General features: G+C 42.8%; 1 protein-coding gene and 1 non-coding gene across 5 annotated transcripts in view; both read right to left on the bottom strand.

Annotated features, from left to right (window-relative positions):
• Positions 1-20,094, bottom strand: part of ZYG11B (zyg-11 family member B, cell cycle regulator) — a 110,189-nt gene that overhangs the window by 44,375 nt on the left and 45,720 nt on the right. For all 4 annotated transcript variants that reach the window (XM_074380835.1, XM_039473654.2, XM_074380836.1 and 1 more), the window contains 3 exons: positions 16,628-17,382; positions 8,718-8,858; positions 776-952 (listed from right to left, as the gene is read on the bottom strand). In XM_074380835.1, coding sequence (XP_074236936.1) covers positions 776-952; positions 8,718-8,858; positions 16,628-17,382 — 1,073 coding nt within the window. The remainder of the gene's footprint in view (positions 1-775; positions 953-8,717; positions 8,859-16,627; positions 17,383-20,094) is intronic.
• Positions 8,080-8,186, bottom strand: LOC120366140 (U6 spliceosomal RNA). Its single transcript, XR_005580889.1, has one exon. It is a non-coding gene; the product is annotated as a U6 spliceosomal RNA (small nuclear RNA).

Below are 20,094 nucleotides of genomic sequence, written 5' to 3'. Positions count from 1 at the left end.
GTTTTCAATACTGTTAAATATGTTCAAAGAACCAATTCTTGGAATTACTGATCCTCTCTAAAATAATGGTATATCTTTCATCTTTGTTATTCCTTCCTTCTTTGGGTTTATTCTTTTGTTGTTTCTCTAACATAGGCAGATTTATTCATAGTATCCTTTTTGGGAGGGAGTCATAGGAGTCTTCTGTCTGATGGGCTTCCAGAGGCCATGAAAATCAAAGCCTAAATTTCATCTAGTTTGGCAACTGCACTCAATGAGGGAAGCTGGCTTTAATGATCCACTCAGCAATGTGGTTTGCCGTTTTTACTTGGTTTTGGACCTCTGAGTATTTTTTTACTAACTTGCCAACTCAATGGTCAATTTCAAATGACCTAAAAAAAAAATTTAAGCAACATTTTTAGTATTCATCCTGAGTATAAGACAGTTTACATTGTCTACCATATAGCTAGAAAGGGAAAAGACACGTCTTACTCATCTCTGTACCCCAGCATTTGACAGTGCCTAGCCCAGAATAGATCCTCTGTGCATATCTGCTGAAATGATCACAAACTCAAGATCTAGGAGGAAGATGAGTTTGGCTTGTACTATGTCCCCCAGTATATGGATTGAAGTGGTTTTAGGCAGGGAATGTACTCTTTAGGTGTCCACTTCTCTGTTGTCCTATACTTGGTCCAATGGCATTTAAATTTCCAGCCTTGGACTATTAAACTCAAGTGCAGGAGATGAATAGAAGACACTAGAAGGACTATTTGAAAAGGAATTCACATAAGCTTACCTGCTGGTGATTGGGAAAATGTTCCATAGCTTTGAGCAGTAAATGGGTCACATCAGCCAGGAGTCGGACAGGCATTCCAGCAGCAAGATCCTGCTTGGTTAAGTTAAATACACAGGCGCTTGCAGCCAGTTGCACTGGCAAATTCATAGGGTGGTTTCTCATCCCAGTAACCACAAGCTGGAAAAAAAAAATTAGTCCTCTTAATTCACTTTATAAATACAAGCTCTCTTCACAGAGCAGGATTATTTCGTTGATCTATACTAATTTCAAATCATTAAGTTTCTTTTTCATCCTCATGCGCAAAGAGCCTAGGACACAGCAGTTACTCACAAATAGTTCCAGTCTACCTCATCAAGGCAGGTATCCCATTATTCGTATCTAGAGGTTTTCTGAAAGCTAATGAATCTTTTCAACGTGGGTCACTCATCTTTGTATTCCCAAGACCTACTGTGGTGCCTGTTACATGGAAGGCAGTGAATAAATTCTCACTGACTTGAATAGAGCACACTTCACTCTGAAATCTCAATCTTCAGTTCCTTGAGAACACTGCTGAGGTTAGAGTGCAAAAAATCCATTCACTTCCCCTGGCCTAGAAGAAATTATTTCTCACTTTCCCCCTCTTCTCAAACCTCCAATGAATCCTTCCCATTCTTCACCATCAGTTGAAGATCTTGCTTTCAACTACACTAAGAAAACTGCCAGCCTGGGCAACATGATGAAACCCTTCTATAAAACAATAGAAAAATTAGCTGGGGGCCAGGCGCAGTGGCTCATGCCTGTAATCCCAGCACTTTGTGAGGCCAAGGCAGGTGGATCACCCAAGGTCAGGAGTTTGAGACCAGCCTGGCCAACATGGTGAAACCCTATCTCTACTAAAAATACAGAAATCAGCTGGATGTGGTGGCACGTGTCTGTAATCCCAGATACTTGGGAGACTGAAGCAGGAGAATGGCTTGAACCCAGGGGGCAGAGGTTGTAGTGAGTCAAGATAGTGCCATTGCTCTAGAGCCTGAGAGACAAGAAGTGAAACTTGGTCTCAGAAAATTAATAAATAAAATTAGCTGGCTATAGTAGTGCACGCCTATAGTCCCATCTACCTGAGACGCTGAAGTGGGAGGATCACCTGAGCCCTGGGGGGCAGAGGCTGTAGTGAGCCATGGTCACACTACTGCACTTCAGCCTGAGGGACAGAGTGAGACCCTGCCTTCAAGGAAAAAAAAAAAAGAAAGAAAACCGAAGCAACCAGAAAACAACTTCAGATTCTCACTAATACATGTATCCCACTTACCAGCATACATACATATACATGTCACCTTCCTGCCTGCTATCATAAGGAATCTTTTGGGGGTCCTTTGTAAAACGAATCCTTCTATGTATATGTGAGATAATTATTTTCTTGTCTACTGAAGCTGTTTACCCGTCCTACTCCTACATCAATTTTTTTATTCTGTATTGGACCATTCATATCAGGATACAAACAAGCTGTATTTTTCCTATTAAAAAAAAATCAGGCTGAGCGTGGTGGCTCACGCCTGTAATCCCAGCACTTTGGGAGGCCAAGGCAGGCAGATCACGAGGTCAAGAGATTGAGACCATCCTGGCCAGTATGGTGAAATCTTGCCTCTACTATACAAAAATAAGCTGGGCTTGGTGATGTATGCCTGTAATCCCAGCTATTTGGGAGGCTGAGGCAGGAGAATCGCTTGAACCAGAGAGTCAGAGGTTGCAGTGAGCCGAGATCACAACACTGCACTTCAGCCTGGCAACAAAGGGAGAGGCCATCTCAATTTTAAAAAATCAAAACATCCCTCTTTTAATTTCATGTCCTCAAACAATGGCTATCTTTTTTCTTTGGTTCCCTTTGCAAAAAAATTCTCTATAAGAATTGCCTTGGCCAGGCATGGTGGCTCATGGCTGTAATCCCAGGACTTTGGGATGCCAAGGCAGGTGGATCACTTGAGGTCAGGAGTTCAAGACGAGCCTGACCAACATGGTGACACCCCCATCTATACTAAAAATAAAAAAATTAGCTGGGTGTGGTGGCAGGCGCCTATAACCCCAGCTACTTGGGAAGCTGAGGCAGGAGAACTGTTTGAATAGGAAGTAGAGGTTGCAGTGAGCCGAGATAATGCCACTGCACTCCAGCCTGTGCAAGAGAGTTAAGACTCAGTCTCAAAAAAAAGGGGTTGAGGGATGTTGGGTGGGGTGGCTCATTCTTACAATCCCAGCACTTTGGAAGGCCAAGGTGTGCAGATCACGAGGTCAGGAGTTCAAGACCAGCCTGGCCTACATAGTGAAACCCTGTCTCTACTAAAAATACAAAAATTAGCTGGGTGTTGTGGCACACACCTGCAGTCCCAGCTACTTAGGAGGCTGAGGTGGGAGAATCACTTGAACCCAGGAGGCGGAGGTTGCAGTGAGCCAAGGCAGAGACCACACCATTGCACTCCAGCCTGGGTGACAAAGTGAAACTTCGTCTCTCTCTCTCTCTCTCACACACACACACACACACACACACACACACACACACACACACAAGGAATTGCCTAGGTTAGGTGCAGTGGCTTACGCCTATAATTACAGAAACTTTGGGAGGTCAAGGCAGGAGGATCACTTGAGGTCAGGAATTTGAGACTACCCTGAGCAACACAGCAAGACCCTGCCTCTACGAAAAAATTTTAAAAATCAGCCTGTGTAATGTAGTGTGATCCTGTCTCTACAAAATTAGCTGGGTGTGGTTGCGTGGGCCTGTAGTCCTAGCTACTCAGGAGGCTTAGGCAGGAGGCCTGCTTGAGCCCAGGAGTTTGAGGTTACAGTGAGCTATGATCATACTACTGCACTCCAGCCTGGGCAACAGAGTGAGACACTATCTCATAAATTAATTAACTAATTTAATTAAATAAATTTATTTAAAAAATTTTTTTTAATTAGCCAGGTATGATGGCACCCACCTATAGTCCTACCCATTTGGGAGGCTGAGACAGAAGACTGCTTGAGCTCAAGAGTTTGAGATTGCATTGAGCTATGATCGTGCACCACTGCACTCCAGCCTGGGCAATACAGCTAGATCCTGTATCTTTAAAAGAATAAAATAAAAATGGCTCACTCTTATAATCCCAACACTTTGGGAGGCCAAGGCAGGAGAATCACTTGAGCCCAGAAATTCAAAACCAGTCTGGGCAACATAGTGGGATTCCATCTCTACCAAAAAGCAGTATCAATAATAAATTTTAAAATTCAGCCAGACATGGTGTTATATGCCTACAGTCCCAGCCGCTCTGAAGGCTGAGGCAGGGGGATCACTTGAACCCAGGAGGAAGGTCAAGGCTGCAGTGAGCCATGATCATGTCACTGCACTCCAGCATGGGTGACAGAGTGAGACGCTACTTCGATAAATAAATAAATAGCCTATATTCTTTCATTTATCTCTGAATCATTCTCTCAAAGTCTGAATTAATATTTCAAATCAAGACTAGAGATCGGCCGGGCGCGGTGGCTCAAGCCTGTAATCCCAGCACTTTGGGAGGCCGAGGCGGGTGGATCACGAGGTCGAGAGATCAAGACCATCCTGGTCAACATGGTGAAACCCCGTCTCTACTAAAAATACAAAAAAACTAGCTGGGCGTGGTGGCGCGTGCCTGTAATCCCAGCTACTTAGGAAGCTGAGGCAGGAGAATTGCCTGAGCCCAGGAGGCGGAGGTTGCGGTGAGCCAAGATCGCGCCATTGCACTCCAGCCTGGGTAACAAGAGCAAAACTCCGTCTCAAAAAAAAAAAAAAAAAAAAAAGACTAGAGATCTAGTAGTCCTTTGTTGCTTGGTTGACAGTAATCAAAACCCCCCAAAAAAGACAATTCATATACCAAGTGCCAATCTCTGGTGGAAGGAGTGACAGGTGTTAGTGATAATATCCTAAGGACTAAAATGTTACTGGTTCCTACCCAAGCACCTTATTCTCAGAAATTAAGGTATCTAGGAGGTCAAATTCTAGCTCTGCCACTGACTTATTACTACTTAATGTCACAAAACCTCAATTTCATAATCTGTAAAACAGAAGATAAAACCTATCTCTTGGAATTGCGCCCACTAAACAAGGTGCCAAGTATAATATAGTCCTATGCTCACTGGTTTTCAAAATTGACTGTGCGTAAGAATTACATTGGAATTATCTTAGGTGCTTATTAAAACACAGATTCCTGTGCCTCATCTAGCCATACTGAATCTAAATTTCTTGGGATGGAGTTCACAAACGTCCTTTTTGTTTTTTAGACAAGGTTTCACTCCATTACCGAGGTTGGAGTGTGGTGGCATGATCTCAGCTCGCTGCAATCTCTGCCTCCTAGGCTCGAGGAATTCTCTAGCTTCAGTGTCCCGTGTAGATGGGACTACAGGTGCATGCCACCACCTGGCTAATTTTTTGTATTTTTTGTAGAGATGAGGTTTTGCGATGTTGCCCAGGCTGGTCTTAAATTCCTGAGCTCAAGTGATCTGCCTGCCTTGGCTTCCTAAAGTGCTGGGATTACAGGTGTGAGCCACCATGCCTATGCATTTTTTTTTTTTTTTTTTTTTTTTTTTTTTTTGAGATGGAGTCTCACTCTGTCACCAGATGGGAGTACAGTAGCGTGATCTTGACTCACTGCAACCTCCGCCTCCTGGATTCAAACAATTCTCCTGCCTCAGCCTCCCAAATAGTTGAGACTACAGGCAAACACCACCATTCCCGGCTAATTTTTGTATTTTCGTTAGAGAAAGGGTTTCATCATGTTGGCCAGAATGGTCTCCATCTCCTGGCCTTGTGAGTCTCCCACCTTGGCCTCCCAAAGTACTGGGATTACAGGCATGAGCCACTGCACTTGGCCACAAATATGCTTTTTAAATAAGCAATATCCTAGACTTCTAGTGTTTAAAGGAACTTTTTTTTTTTTTTGAGGGAGCCTTGCTCTGTCACTCAGGTCCAGCCTGACTCCAGTGCAATGGCATGATCTCAGCTCACTGTAACTTCAGCCTCCCAGGTTCCTTGTGCCTCAGTTTCCCGGGTACCTGGGATTACAGGCATGCACGACACTTTGCTACATTTTTGTATTTTTGGTCGAGACGGGGTTTCACCATATTGGCCAGGAAGGTCTAGAACTCCTGGCCCCAAAGTGACCCGCCTGCCTCAGAATCCCAAAGTTACCACATTTTGATAAACAGTGTCCTGGCCCAAAGGACCACATTTTGATAAACGTTGCCCTAAGCATTCAATAAAATGAAAAAATCTTTCTTGCCCTTCAAAAACTGGCTTGGTTAAAATAGCTGGGTGTTGTCATGTACACCTGTAGTCCTAGCTACTTGGGAGGCTGAGACAGGAGGATTGCTTTAGCCCAGGAGTTTGAGGCCCGTCAATAGCCATTGCACGCTAGCCTGGGCAACACAGTAAGACCCTGTGTCTTAAAAAAAATACTTACTTGGGGAGTAATGTAGATCAGTTATGAATACATAGTAGGTTCTAAGTAGCATGGAAAAGTACCTTATGGAATTCTGATATTTTCTTTGTCTTTATTTCTCTCTTTCTTTTTTTGCGGGTTTTTTTTTTTTTTTTTGAGTCAGAGTCTCACCCTGTTGCCCAGGCTAGAGTGCAACGGCACTAACTTGGCTCACTGAAACCTCCACTTCTCAGGTTCCAGCAATTCTCCTGCCTTAACCTCCTGAGTAGCTGGGATAACAGGCGTGTGCCACCACGCCCTGCTAATTTGTTTTTCCTTTAGTAGAGATGGGGTTTCACCATGTTGGCCAGGCTGGTCTCGGAACTCCTGACCTCGTGATCCGCCCACATCGGCCTCCCAAAGTGCTGGTATCATGGGTGTGAGCTACCACGACTGGCTCTTTTTTTGTATTTTTTAATACTTTTCGTAGAAATGAAGTTTTGCCTTGTTGCTCAGGGTGGTCTCGAGCTCCTGGGCTCAAGCTACCCACCTGTCTCAGCCTCCTGAAGTGCTGGGATTACAGGCATGAGCTACCACACATGGCTCAATATTGTATTTCTAAAAAATCTATTTGGGAAGCAATATAGGATTAATATATACAATACAGTGTCCTGATTCCAGTCACATACTTTCATTTTCATTTGTTTTGTTTTGTTTTTTTTTTTTGAGACGGAGTTTGCTCTTGTTACCCAGGCTGGAGTGCAATGGCGTGATCTTGGCTCACCGCAACCTCCGCCTCCTGGGTTCAGGCAATTCTCCTGCCTCAGCCTCCTGAGTAGCTGGGATTACAGGCACATGCCACCATGCCCAGCTAATTTTTTGTGTATTTTTAGTAGAGTGAAACACGGAGTTTCACCATGTTGACCATGGATGGTCTCGATCTCTTGACCTCGTGATCCACCCGCCTCAGCCTCCCAAAGTTCTAGGATGACAGGCGTGAGCTACCACGACCGGCCTATTTTTTATTTTTGTAATTTATTTATTTATTTTATTTATTTATTTATTTTTTGAGACGGAGTTTCGCCCTTGTGACCCAGGCTGGAGTGCAATGGCGCGATCTCGGCTCACCGCAACCTCCGCCTCCTGGGCTCAGGCAATTCTCCTGCCTCAGCCTCCTGAGTAGCTGGGATTACAGGCACGTGCCACCATGCCCAGCTAATTTTTTGCACTTTTAGTAGAGACGGGGTTTCACCATGTTGACCAGGATGGTCTCGATCTCTCGACCTCGTGATCCACCCACCTCGGCCTCCCAAAGTGCTGGGATTACAGGCTTGAGCCACCGCGCCCGGCTTTGTAATTTATTTTTTTTATAAGGCATGGGCTAGCTGAGGCATTTTCTTTTCTTTCTTTCTGTTTTTTTTTTTTTGAGACAGAGTCTCACTCTGTTGCCCAGGCTGGAGTGCAGTGGCACAATCTTGGCTCACTGCAACCTCTGCCTCCCAGGTTCAAGCGATTCTCCTGCCTCAGCCTCCAAATAGCTGGGACTACAGGCACGTGCCACCACGTCCAGCTAATTATTTATTTATTTATTTATTTTTATTTTTCTTGAGACGGAGTTTCGCTCTTGTTACCCAGGCTGGAGTGCAATGGCGTGATCTCGGCTCACCGCAACCTCCGCCTCCTGGGTTCAGGCAATTCTCCTGCCTCAGCCTCCTGAGTAGCTGGGATTATAAGCACGCGCCACCATGCCCAGCTAATTTTTTGTATTTTTTTAGTAGAGACGGGGTTTCACCATGTTGACCGGGATGGTCTCGATCTCTTGACCTCGTGATCCACCCGCCTCGGCCTCCCAAAGTGCTGGGATTACAGGCTTGAGCCACCGCGCCCAGCCATTTTTTTTTTTTTAATATGGAATGCTTCACAAATTTGCTTGTCATCCTTGCGCAGGGGCCATGCTAGTCTTCTCTGTATCGTTCCAATTTTAGTATACGTGCTGCCGAAGTGAGGACTTCAATTTTTTGCTTTTTTTTGAGACGGAGTTTCACTGTTGTTACCCAGGCTGGAGTGCAATGGTGTAATCTCAGCTCACCACAACCTCCACCTCCTGGGTTCAAGACGTCCAGCTAATTTTTGTATTTTTGTAGAGATGGGGTTTCACGATGCTGGCCAGGATGGTCTGAATCTCTTGACCTCGTGATCTGCCCACCTTAGCCTCCCAAAGTGCTGGGATTATAGGCGTGAGCCACCGCACCCAGTCTGTACTTTCATTTTCTACAGTAGCTGGTGATAAAATATCACAGTGGTCACTGGTTTTCGGGAGATAAGTATGTACTACAAGACATTTATATTGCTTAATGAGACTACTATAAAACTTCGATAACATTGTACAACGATCTTGTCTCTCATTTATGGCTAATTCACACATCAATCACATTATAAATAAAAAAAGACTATATGCAAAGTTTCACCAATTTTCTTCAAAAAATTATCTGCACAAGGAGATCATTTCAAAAATGTCATATCCAGTTTCTTATTCCTACCTTTAAAATTTCTGGTTTTGTTTTTTCCATCACGTGAGTCAGACTAAACAGATGAAATAGAGCTTCCCGAACAAAGAAAGCCCGTTCACTGTACCGCTTCAGTGCTTCGGCAATCTGAGTTTCATTGGCTTCTCCAGACACCTGTGAACATAACCAGAAGATTAGCTTTTAGAATTCTCTAACTTTATCTAGTTAGAGAAACTTGATGTGGCTGGGCGTGGTGACTCACACCTGTAATCCCAGCACTTTGGCAGACCAAGGAGGGTAGATCATGTGAGGTCAGGAGTTCAAGACTACCCTGGCCAACACAGTGAAACCCTGTGTCTACTAAAAACACAAAAATTAGCCAAGCGTGGTGTGGCATGCGCCTGTAATCCCAGCTACTCAGAAGGCTGAGGCACTAGAGTCGTTTGAACCCAGGAGGTGGAGGTTGCAGTGAGCTGAGATTGAGCCACTGCACTTTAGCCTGGGTGACACAGCGAGATTCCATCTCTAAATAAATAAATAAATAAATATTATTTGTATACATGGCATCTAGGATAGTTACACAAAAGTTGAATCAAATAAAAATGATTATACTTTCCAATCTATCCAGATTATTCATCTTAAAAAGGTTTATTGGTGTTGAAGAGATGTTTATTAGGCTCGGAACCTAGCATAAGACCATGGGTGAAATTTTTGGTATTATACCTAAAATAAATCTCAAGATATTTAACACTATTTATAAGGCCCTACAACTTGATTAGGATCCTATCTGCCTCTTAATCCTCAACCCCTGGCTGACAATGTTAAAGCTATGTAACCTTTTTTTTCCTCATCTTTCCTTAAGTCAAGCTTCTTCTCAGCAAAAGACCACTCATACAATGTCCTCTCTGAAAACTTACTTTTTCTCTTTGCCTGACTAATTTCTACTCATTCTTCCTTATTCAAGTTAAGGACACTTTCTTAGAGAAGTCTTCCTTGAGCCACTGATTTAAATTAGATCACCTGAAACATCTCTTTCATAGTCGTTATCATAATCCCTCCACTAAATTGATCCATTCACCACTGTACCCCAATAACTGGCATTATGCTTGGCTCAGAATACGTATTCCATTAAGTATTCATCAAATAAATGTATCAATTAATTTCCCCAGACTTATCATGCTCCTTTTCAGCACCAAGAGGTTCTGTTCAAAATTAAGTCTTTCCAGGGATTTCCCAGTTACACAGGTTAATATATGTATCTTAAAATGCGATTCATGTACCACTGGCAACCAAAAATAGGTAACAGAAGGTGGCTCTTTATAAAAGCAATCCAACTAATAAGTGAAAAATAAATGAAAATATCACCATAATCCTCAATGAATTAATAGATCTAGCTACTAAGTGTCAATACCTGCTAACATCATAGAGAAACAACTAGATATTAATGTACCTCCCAATGAACGAATACAACACCTAAGAGTCTGGCCAAAGGGATCAAACATGAGTCTAATTTAGCCTCCAAATCCAGCTACCAATTTGCAGATGCACCATTAGTATACAATCAGCAAAATCCAGGATGGTAGAGTGGCTTATATCTGTAATCCCAGCAGTTTGGGAGGTCGAGGCTGGAGGATCACTTAAGCCCAGGAGTTCCAAACTGGCCTAGGCAACACAGTGAGACTCTGTCTCTACAAAACAACAAAAAATACAATAAAATCTAGACTGAGGGAAACTGCAAATCAAAAGGCTAAATTCTTCAATGAACAAATTATAAGGAAAAGAAAGGGATGGAGGATAAGGAATCTATAAACTAAAAGACACTAAAAAGACATCAAATAATTTTAAACGGGCAAGATTAACCAAGTGCCTAAATAGTTGGGTCATAAAATTATAAAGAAATGAAAGGACATGGCCAGGTATAGTGGCTCAAGCCTGTAATCCCACCACTTTGAGAGGCTGAGGCAGGTGGATCATTTGAGGTCACCTGACCAACATGGTGACACCCTGTCTCTACTGAAAATACAAAAAAAAAAAAAGAAAAAGAAAGAAAGAAAGAAAGAAAGAAAGAAATGAAAGTACATGATTACTATTAAGGTCAGAACAGAGGTTGCTTTTGTGGAGAAGGAGGGAGTCATGTCCAGCATGGGGCACATGGAAGAACTTTGGAGTAGCTGACAAAGTTCTGTTACTTAATCTGAGTGATGGTCTCTAATATGTTCATTTTATTTTCAACTCATTAAGCTACATAATTATTTATCGTCTTTGTATCTATTTTATTTTACAATAAAGATTTTTTAAATGCCAAAAAGTGTCATTTTGAGAGATTATCTAATAATAAGGGGAAGATTTAGGCTTTTTTGGCAGTAACATTATACAGTGGGACACAAAAGTAATCAAATACTTTAAAAATATATTACTCAGGGCCGGGCACGGTGGCTCAAGCCTGTAATCCCAGCACTTTGGGAGGCCGAGGCGGGTGGATCACGAGGTTGAGAGATCGAGACCATCCTGGTCAACATGGTGAAACCCCGTCTCTACTAAAAATACAAAAAATTAGTTGGGCATGGTGGCGCGTGCCTGTAATCCCAGCTACTCAGGAGGCTGAGGCAGGAGAATTGCCTGAACCCAGGAGGCGGAGGCTGCGGTGAGCCGAGATCGCGCCATTGCACTCCAGCCTGGGTAACAAGAGCGAAACTCCGTCTCAAAAAAAAAAAAAAAAAAAATATATATATATATATATATATATTACTCAGTAATTTTTTTTTTTTTTGAGACGGAGTTTCGCTCTTGTTACCCAGGCTGGAGTGCAATGGCGCGATCTCGGCTCACCGCAGCCTCCGCCTCCTGGGTTCAGGCAATTCTCCTGCCTCAGCCTCCTGAGTAGCTGGGATTACAGGCACACGCCACCAGGCCCAGCTAGTTTTTTACATTTTTTAGTAGAGATGGATTTTCACCATGTTGACCAGGATGGTCTCGATCTCTTGACCTCATGATCCACCTGCCTCGGCCTCCCAGAGTGCTGGGATTACAGGCTTGAGCCACCGCTCCCGGCTTTTTTTTTTTTTTTTTTAAAGATGGGGTTTCACCGTGTTGGTCAGGCTGGTCTTGAACTCCTGACCTCAGGTGATGCGCCGCCTTGGCCTCCAAAGTGCTTGGATTACAGGCGTGAGCCACCACGCCTGGCCTTACTCAGTAATTTTTATATTAACATATAATATTCAGCCAGACATGATGGCTCATGCCTGTAATCCCAGCACTTTGGGAGTTAGAGGCAGGAGGATTGCTTGAGCCCAGGAGTTCAAAACCAGCCTGGGCAACAAGTAAGACCCTGTCTCTATAAAAGAAAAATTAGCCGTGTGTGATGGTGCATGCCTGTAGTCCCAGCTACTTGGCAGACTGAAGCGGACTGCTTGAGCCCAGGAATTTGAGGCCGCAGTAAGCCATGGTTGTGCCACGACACTCCATGATCGGTAACAGAGTGAGAGAGACTCTTTCTCAAAAAAACAAAAAAGCATATAATATTCAGACTGGAATATGCAGCTTTGAGGAAATGAAGGGATGTATCATGGCTGACATTTCAACCATTAATATGATAGGCTACAAGAGTCTGAAATGAATTAGACTACAGTATTGATACATGTCACATCATTGTTGAAATAATAATAAAGTTTCTTTACGTCCACTACTTTACTTTTTTTTTTTTTTTTTTTTTTTTTTGAGACAGAGTTTCGCTCTTGTTACCCAGGCTGGAGTGCAATGGCGCGATCTCGGCTCACCGCAACCTCCGCCTCCTGGGTTCAGGCAATTCTCCTGCCTCAGCCTCCTGAGTAGCTGGGATTACAGGCACGCGCCACCATGCCCAGCTACTTTTTTGTATTTTTAGTAGAGACGGGGTTTCACCATGTTGACCAGGATGGTCTTGATCTCTTGACCTCGTGATCCACCTGCCTCAGCCTCCCAAAGTGCTGAGATTACAGGCTTGAGCCATCACGCCCGGCTGACAACTTTACTTTTTTAAATTTTCGTTGAGACACGGTCTCGCTCTGTCACCCTGACCAGAGTACAGTGGCACCAACTTGGCTCACTGCAACCTCTAGTTCCCGGATTCAAGCAATTCTTGTGCCATAGCCTCCCGAGTAACTGGGATTACAGGCACACGCCACCACGCCTGGCTAATCTTTATATTTTTAGTAGAGATGGGGTTTCACCACGTTGGCCAGGCTGGTCTAGAACTCCTAACCTCAAGTGATCCGCCTGCTTCGGAATCCTAAAGTGTTGGGATTACAGGTGTGAGCCACTGTGCCCAGCCTGCATTGTTTTACTTCTTTAAATGCTTTTTAAACTTAATATTTATGTAGAACATATGTATACAAACTGGTTTTAACTACATACTCACATGTACAAATGGGTATTTAATAATAAAATTTTTCAAAGTGTTCAGCTCATTGAATCACCCAGAACTTTTTCTTATAAATTCAGAAAAAACACTGAAATTTGAAATTTAAAAAACTGTAAGAGGGAAACAAAATAAATCAGCCTTTATCCTTCATTTACCCATATCTGGTTGGTTCCAACAACTTCATAAATCTCTTATATGAAATATATCGGCCAGGCGCGGTGGCTCAAGCCTGTAATCCCAGCACTTGGGGAGGCCAAGGCAGGTGAATCACGAGGTTGAGAGATCGAGACCATCCTGGTCAACATGGTGAAACCCCGTCTCTACTAAAAATACAAAAAATTAGATGGGCATGGTGGCGCGTGCCTGTAATCCCAGCTACTCAGGAGGCTGACGCAAGAGAATTGCCTGAACTCAGGAGGCGGAGGTTGCGGTCAGCCGAGATCGTGCCATTGCACTGGAGCCTGGGTAACAAGAGTGAAACTCCATCTCAGAAAAAAAAAAAAAAAGAAATATATCCTCAAGTTACCTTGAATATAAAATTAAAGAACTTTTGTTACTGGAATGTTATATACTCTAAGACAATTTTTTTTTTTTTGAGACAGAGTCTCTATTGCCTAGGCTGGAGTGTAGTGGCATAATCTCGGCTCACTACAACCTCCACCTCCTGGGTTCAAGTGATTCTTCTGCCTTAGCCTACTGAGTAGCTGGGACCACAGGCACCTGCCACCATGCCTAGCTAATTCTTTTTATATTTTTAGTAGAGGCAGGGTTTCACCATGTTGGCCAGGCTGGTCTCAAACTCCTGACCTCAACTGATCCCCCCAACCTTCACTACCCAAAGTGCTAGGATTATAGGTGTACTCTAAGATAATTTTATTGTCTATATGGTTCATTCAGTGAACAACACTTCTCTAGCTAGTAACAAACCTCATTCTGGCTGCTCAAATTATAAGTATCTTCTTTTTTCTCCTAAAGTGCTGGGATTACACGGGTGAGCCACTGCATCTGGCCGACTAAAGCTATTTTTAAATTAGTCTGTATTTTCTCCACTACAGTTCCTCAAAAGCAGGGATACTAACGTAATTATCTTTTTGTTGTTTTGTTTTTTGTTTTTGAGACACAGACCTGCTCTGTCGCCCAGGCTGGAGTGCAGTGGCATAACACCGGCTCACTGCAAACTCCGCCTCCTGGATTCAAGCAATTCCCCTGCCTCAGCCTCCCAAAGAGATGGGATTATAGGCGCCTGCCACTATGCCTGGCTATTTTTTGTATTTTTAGTAGAGACGGTTTCTCACCATCTTGGCCAGCCTGGTCTCAAACTCCTGACCTCAAGTAATCCGCCTACCTTGGCGTCCCAATTTGCTGGGATTACAGGTGTCAGATGGGGTCTCATTATGTTGCTCAGGCTGGTCTCAAGCCTCCAACTCCTGAGCTCAAGAAATCCTCCTGCCTTAGCCTCCCAAAGTTCTGGGATTAAAGGCATGAGCCGCTATCCCTGGCCAAAAAACATTTTTGTACCTTCACTACATGTTCATTACTGCAGTTTGATATAGGAGTCTGAGTTCAAGGGAGAGATCTAAGTTAAGACACAAACTTAGGAGTCATCAGCATATAGATTTAAGGAATAAGGTATACAGCACTCTAACAGAATCCTGGAAGATGAGGAAGAACCAACAAAGGAAATTGAGGCCCATTATCAGGACAAGTAGGAAAAAAAACAAGATAAGTATGATATCCTGGAAGCTAAGTTAAAAAAAAAAGTATCTCAAGGAGGAAGGCAAGATCACCTATGTCAAATACCATTTTACTTTGGGTCAAATAAAATGAAGACTAAGAACTAACACTGGGCTTAGCAGATTTTCAGTGTTCTCAGGAGTTGGGAGCCACAGCTTGGTAGATTATCCAAGTATGGGATAAGGTGGCCAACAAATATAAGAATTCTAGCTGTGGAAAAATTGAAGGTTCAGGAAACTGATGGTGACAGAAGAGAAAACTGAGTAGGGAAATAGTGAGAAGAGAAAAATCTAGTGGGGAAACTGATGACAAAGCTGGAAATATTATGGTAAGAAAGCCAGGCTAGGCACAGGGTCTTCACCTATAATCCTAACATTCTAGGAGGCCAAGGTGGGAGAATCGCAAGACCCCATCTTTACAAAAACATTAAAAAAAAAAAATTAATCACGAGGTCGAGAGATCAAGACCATCCTGGTCAACATGGTGAAACCCCGTCTCTACTAAAAATACAAAAAATTAGCTGGGCATGGTGGCACGTGCCTGTAATCCCAGCTACTCAGGAGGCTGAGGCAGGAGAATTGCTTGAATCCAAGAAGCGGAGGTTGCGGTGAGCCGAGATCGTGCCATTGCACTCCAGCCTGGGTAACAAGAGCGAAACTCCGTCTCAAAAAAACAAAAACAAAACCAAAACAAAACAAAAAAAAATTAAGCCAGGGGCAGTGGCTCATGCCTTTATAGGCCTTTAAGCCAAAATCACACCACTGTACTCCAGTTTGGGTGACAGAGCGAGACTCCATCTCCAAAAAAAACCAAAAAACCCACATATGATTTAAAGCATATACGTATAAAAGTATGCAAGTAAATAGTTATAAATAAATATAAAAATATATGTGTAATCATATAGTCACTGTTTCCGTTAGGTTAAGCTCCTTGGAGGCATATATTTTCTTCTTCTTTTTTTTTTTTTTTGAGATGGAGTCTCGCTCTGTCACCCAGGCTTGAGAGCAGTGGCACAATCTTGGCTCTCTGCAACCTCCACCTCCTAGGTTCAAGTGATTCTCCTGCCTCAGCCTTCCGAGTAGCTGGGACTACAAGCGCATGCCACCATGCCTGGCTAATTTTTGTACTTTTAGTAAAGGCAGGGTTTCACCATGTTGGCCAAGCTGGTCTCAAACTCCTGACCTCAAGTCATCTGCCACCTCCACTTCCCAAAGTGCTGGGATTACAGGCTTGAGCCACCACACCCGGCCTCATTTTCATTTTTTAATCCCAAGCTCTACCAAATTCAACTGATGTTTGTTAAACTAAATTTTAAACTATTAGGCATGAGAAACCTTAGGAAAAGCAAAATTCTACCATTTCTACAGTAGAGATCTCCTTAGAGAACTCGATCTCCCACTAGGTACTCAATTCAACAAGGGGCATCCCTAGTTTCTCTGAAGTTATCCATTAGAAACACTATGTGTAAATGGTTCAAAATATCTAAACATTATCATCATAAGACGACCTATTGTTTATCCAGGACTTACTATGTGACTTGTAATTTACATAGATTATTATTGATCTTCAGAATTCCACAAGGTAAGAATAATATCTCTTTTACAAATAAGGAAATAAAAACGCAAAGTTACATCATAGCTTGTTCTGGGTCATGAAGCTGAGATTTTAATTAGGACTCTAAGCCTTTCAACTATACGAGGCCCTGTTTCATGAAAATGTTCTATATATCATAGACATTCATCTTTAATAGAATCTTACGCAACTAAGATATTGTTCAGCCTGACAAAATAATACATTTTAAAAGTCTAACCTTCAAATGTCCTTCTCCTGTGAGGAATTCAGAGTAACCAGCATCAGTAGCCAGCAAACCTACAAACTGCATGCTTGGCCGTTGTTGTATAAAGGCTTCAACAGCTTTATCTGTCACGTGCTTTCTCCCAGAAATATCCAGGGAAACAAGGTTGGGTAGGATGTCTTTCTGTTCTAGTAAGCGAAGAGCTATGTCTGATGTAAACTGTTTATCATCTGAGATATCAAGATGATTCAGATGTTTGAGTTCCCGAACCACATCCAGTATCTGGGTAGTTGTCATTTTTAAACATTTCAAGTGGTGCATGGTTAGAGACTTGAGTCGGTCTTTGCAGGCCAGTAGAGCAGTGATGTCTGTGATCGAGGTGTTAGAAATATCTAAGCTCTCTAATCTTGGCAACGAGGCAACTTCAGCCAGGTCTTCATTGTAAAAGAGAACATTGGTGATGCTTAAAGCTCGAAGGCCAGAAAGCCGGCTGAAGCACCGCTCGTAAGGATCCTCAAGAGAGAGAGTTAATGAATTCAGCACCAGGCACTGGAGATTTTGCTGGATCCATTTGTTACTGCCAAGCCCACTGATAATGTCTGTAATCGTAATATCAGCATTCACACCTGTGGCATCAAGTTCCACTAACTTGTGGTGACAGAAGGCTTTCCGGAAAGCAACAGCAGAGATCTTTGCTTTGCGAATGCAGGCTCGCTTTAAGCGCATCTGGTTGCCCCTAAAAATACCCACAGTTCCATCATTCAGTAGACCTGTGGAAAAACAAGCAGCGCTTTAACTTCAAAAAAACAGTTAAAGAACAGTTAAAATTTCCATCACACTTTACATTTCCAAAGTGCTCCCGTGAAACAGTAACTCATTTGATAATCACAATTCATTTAGGTGAGAATATTATTGTCTACAACTTGCAGATGAGTAAACTAGGGCTCAGAGAGTAGCTTTCCAAGATCACAGGGCTAGTAAGTGGCAGAATCAGGACTGTGGTAGACATCACTGATATCCACTAACATCTGGTTCTTAACTTACCAGACAGACAACTACATTTCCCCTGCCCATCCCTAGAGTTAGCTGGAGCCATGTGCTTAGTTCTGGTCAATGCATGCTGAAGCGCCTGAGAGCCAGTGCCTGATTTTCTATGCTGCCTTTTCCTGCTATGACAAATGAGGAGCCTTCAAGTTCTACAGAGTACAGCTTTACGAGAAGGAACTCTCCATCAGTTTGGATTCTAGGGTGACCATGAAGCAGAATCCTCTATGGACTTGGAGAGTTTATGTACCGCAAGTGAGTTATAAACCTTGTGTTAAGGTATTTGATTTGTTACCAATACATTTCTAGCCTATCCTTTAAGTTCACCTTAACATATAATTATACACACAAACACATATACACATAATATATTTAGCATGCATGGTAGGTATGGTGGCTCATGCCTATAATCCCAGCACTTTGGGATGTTGAGGCAGGTGGATCACCTAAGGTTTGAAACCACCCTGACCAACATGGAGAAACCCCATTTCTACTAAAAATACAAAATTAGCTGGATGTGGTGGCACATACCAAAATAAGCTGGTAATTTCAGCTACTTGGGAGGCTGAGGCAGGAGAATCACCTGAACCCAGGAGGCAGAGGTTGCAGTGAGCTGAGATTGCCAACACTGCACTCCAGCCTGGGCAACAAGAGCAAAACTCCACCACAATTAAAGAAAAAAAAAATATATATATATATATATATATGCCTTGTAATTCATTAATAGACCACTAATCAGATCTCAAACTTTATTAAAGTGATCTAGCCCTGGGAAACATAGCAAGACCCTATGTCTACAAAATAACTGAAAATGAGTTGGGCATAGTGGTGCATGCCTATAGTCCCAGCTGCTCAGGAGGCTGAGATGGGAGGATAACTTGAGCCCATTAGTTCGAGGTTATAGTGAGTTATGATTGCACCACTGCACTCCAGCCTGAGTGACAAAGTTAGACCCTGTCTCTTTTTTTTTTTGAGATGGAGTCTCGCTTTGTCATCCAGGCTGGAATGCAGTGGTGCGAACTTAGCTCACTACAGCATCTGCCTCCCTAGTTCGAGCAATTCTTCTGCCTTAGTCTCTGGAGTACCTGGGACTGCAGATGCTCGCCACCATGCCTGGCTAATTTTTATATTTTTAGTAGAGATAGTGTTTCACAATGTTGGCCAGGCTGGTCTCGAACTCCTGACTTCATGATCCACCTGCCTCAGCCTCCCAAAGTGCTAGGATTACAGGCATGGGCCCCCACGCCTGGCCCCTGTCTCTTAAACGCACATACACACACACACACACACACACACACACACACACACACACACACCCCTTAGTAATTATAGCCCTTCCCTAGCAGATGAATGTAAATGAAGTCAACAAAGTAACCTCTTGAAGTGCCTCAGAGATCTACCTGTCTGCCAATCAACAGTGTTACAAGCATATGATACTTTAGAGCCACATCTCAACAATATCACGTATCAATTAACAACATCGGCTGTGAAAGAAGTAACAATCATGCCAATAAAAGGTAGTCTAAGAACAGTCTGAGGTGAATGAGCAACTGGGGACAGGTAAATGAATAGCCTGAAGTCAAGAGAGGAACCCTAAGTAGCACCTTAGCTGGCCCATACTCAAGATGTAGCTAAGCTGCCAGCCAGTCACTCTTAAATTAGAACTAAGGTATTTTTAAAAGGGAACACTACTCTCTAATGAATTTTGCAGACTTAATTATAGTTAAATAGTTAAAATCAAGAAAAGCCTTTTTGCAAAACCTACCTAAGTGGACAAAAATGAGTAATTATGTATTAAGAACTCCATTATATTTTAGAGCTGTGCTGCCGGATACATAGTCATTAGCTACACACAGCTGGAGAGCACTTGAAAAGCAGTTGGTAGAAAGTGAGGTCAGCTACAAGCATAAAATATACACCAGATTGTGAAGACTTAATACAACAAAAGAAGGTAAACTATCTCAGTTTTTTATATTGACTACAGGTTGAAATAATCACTTTTTAATATACTGGATTAAATAAATATTATTAAAATTAGTTTCACTTGTTTCTTTTTATTCTTTTTTTTTTTTTGGCCTTTTTGTTTTTTTCCTTTTTGTGGAGAATGGGGTCTCACTATATTGCCCAGGCAGGTCTCGAACTCCTGGGCTCAAGCTATCCTCCCACCTCTGCCTCCCTAAGAGCTGGGATTACAGGTGTCAGCCACAGCGCCTGGCCTGCTTCTTTTCAATTTTTTTTAATGTGGCCACCAGTAAATTTAAAATTTAAAAAAATTTTTTTGAAACAAAGTCTCACTCTGTCACCCAGGCTGTAGTGCAGGTGCAGTGGCGCAATCTTGGCTCACTACAACCTCTGTCTCCTGGGTTCAAGCAATTCTTCTGCCTCAGCCTCCCAAGTAACTGGGTCTACAGGTGCATGCGACCACACCTGGCTAATTT

Source organism: Saimiri boliviensis, chromosome 11 (genome assembly GCF_048565385.1).
Source record: "Saimiri boliviensis isolate mSaiBol1 chromosome 11, mSaiBol1.pri, whole genome shotgun sequence".
NCBI lineage: Eukaryota > Metazoa > Chordata > Mammalia > Primates > Cebidae > Saimiri > Saimiri boliviensis.
The sequence above is the reverse complement of the archived record's forward strand: the minus strand, read 5'-3'. Positions and strand labels throughout refer to the sequence as shown.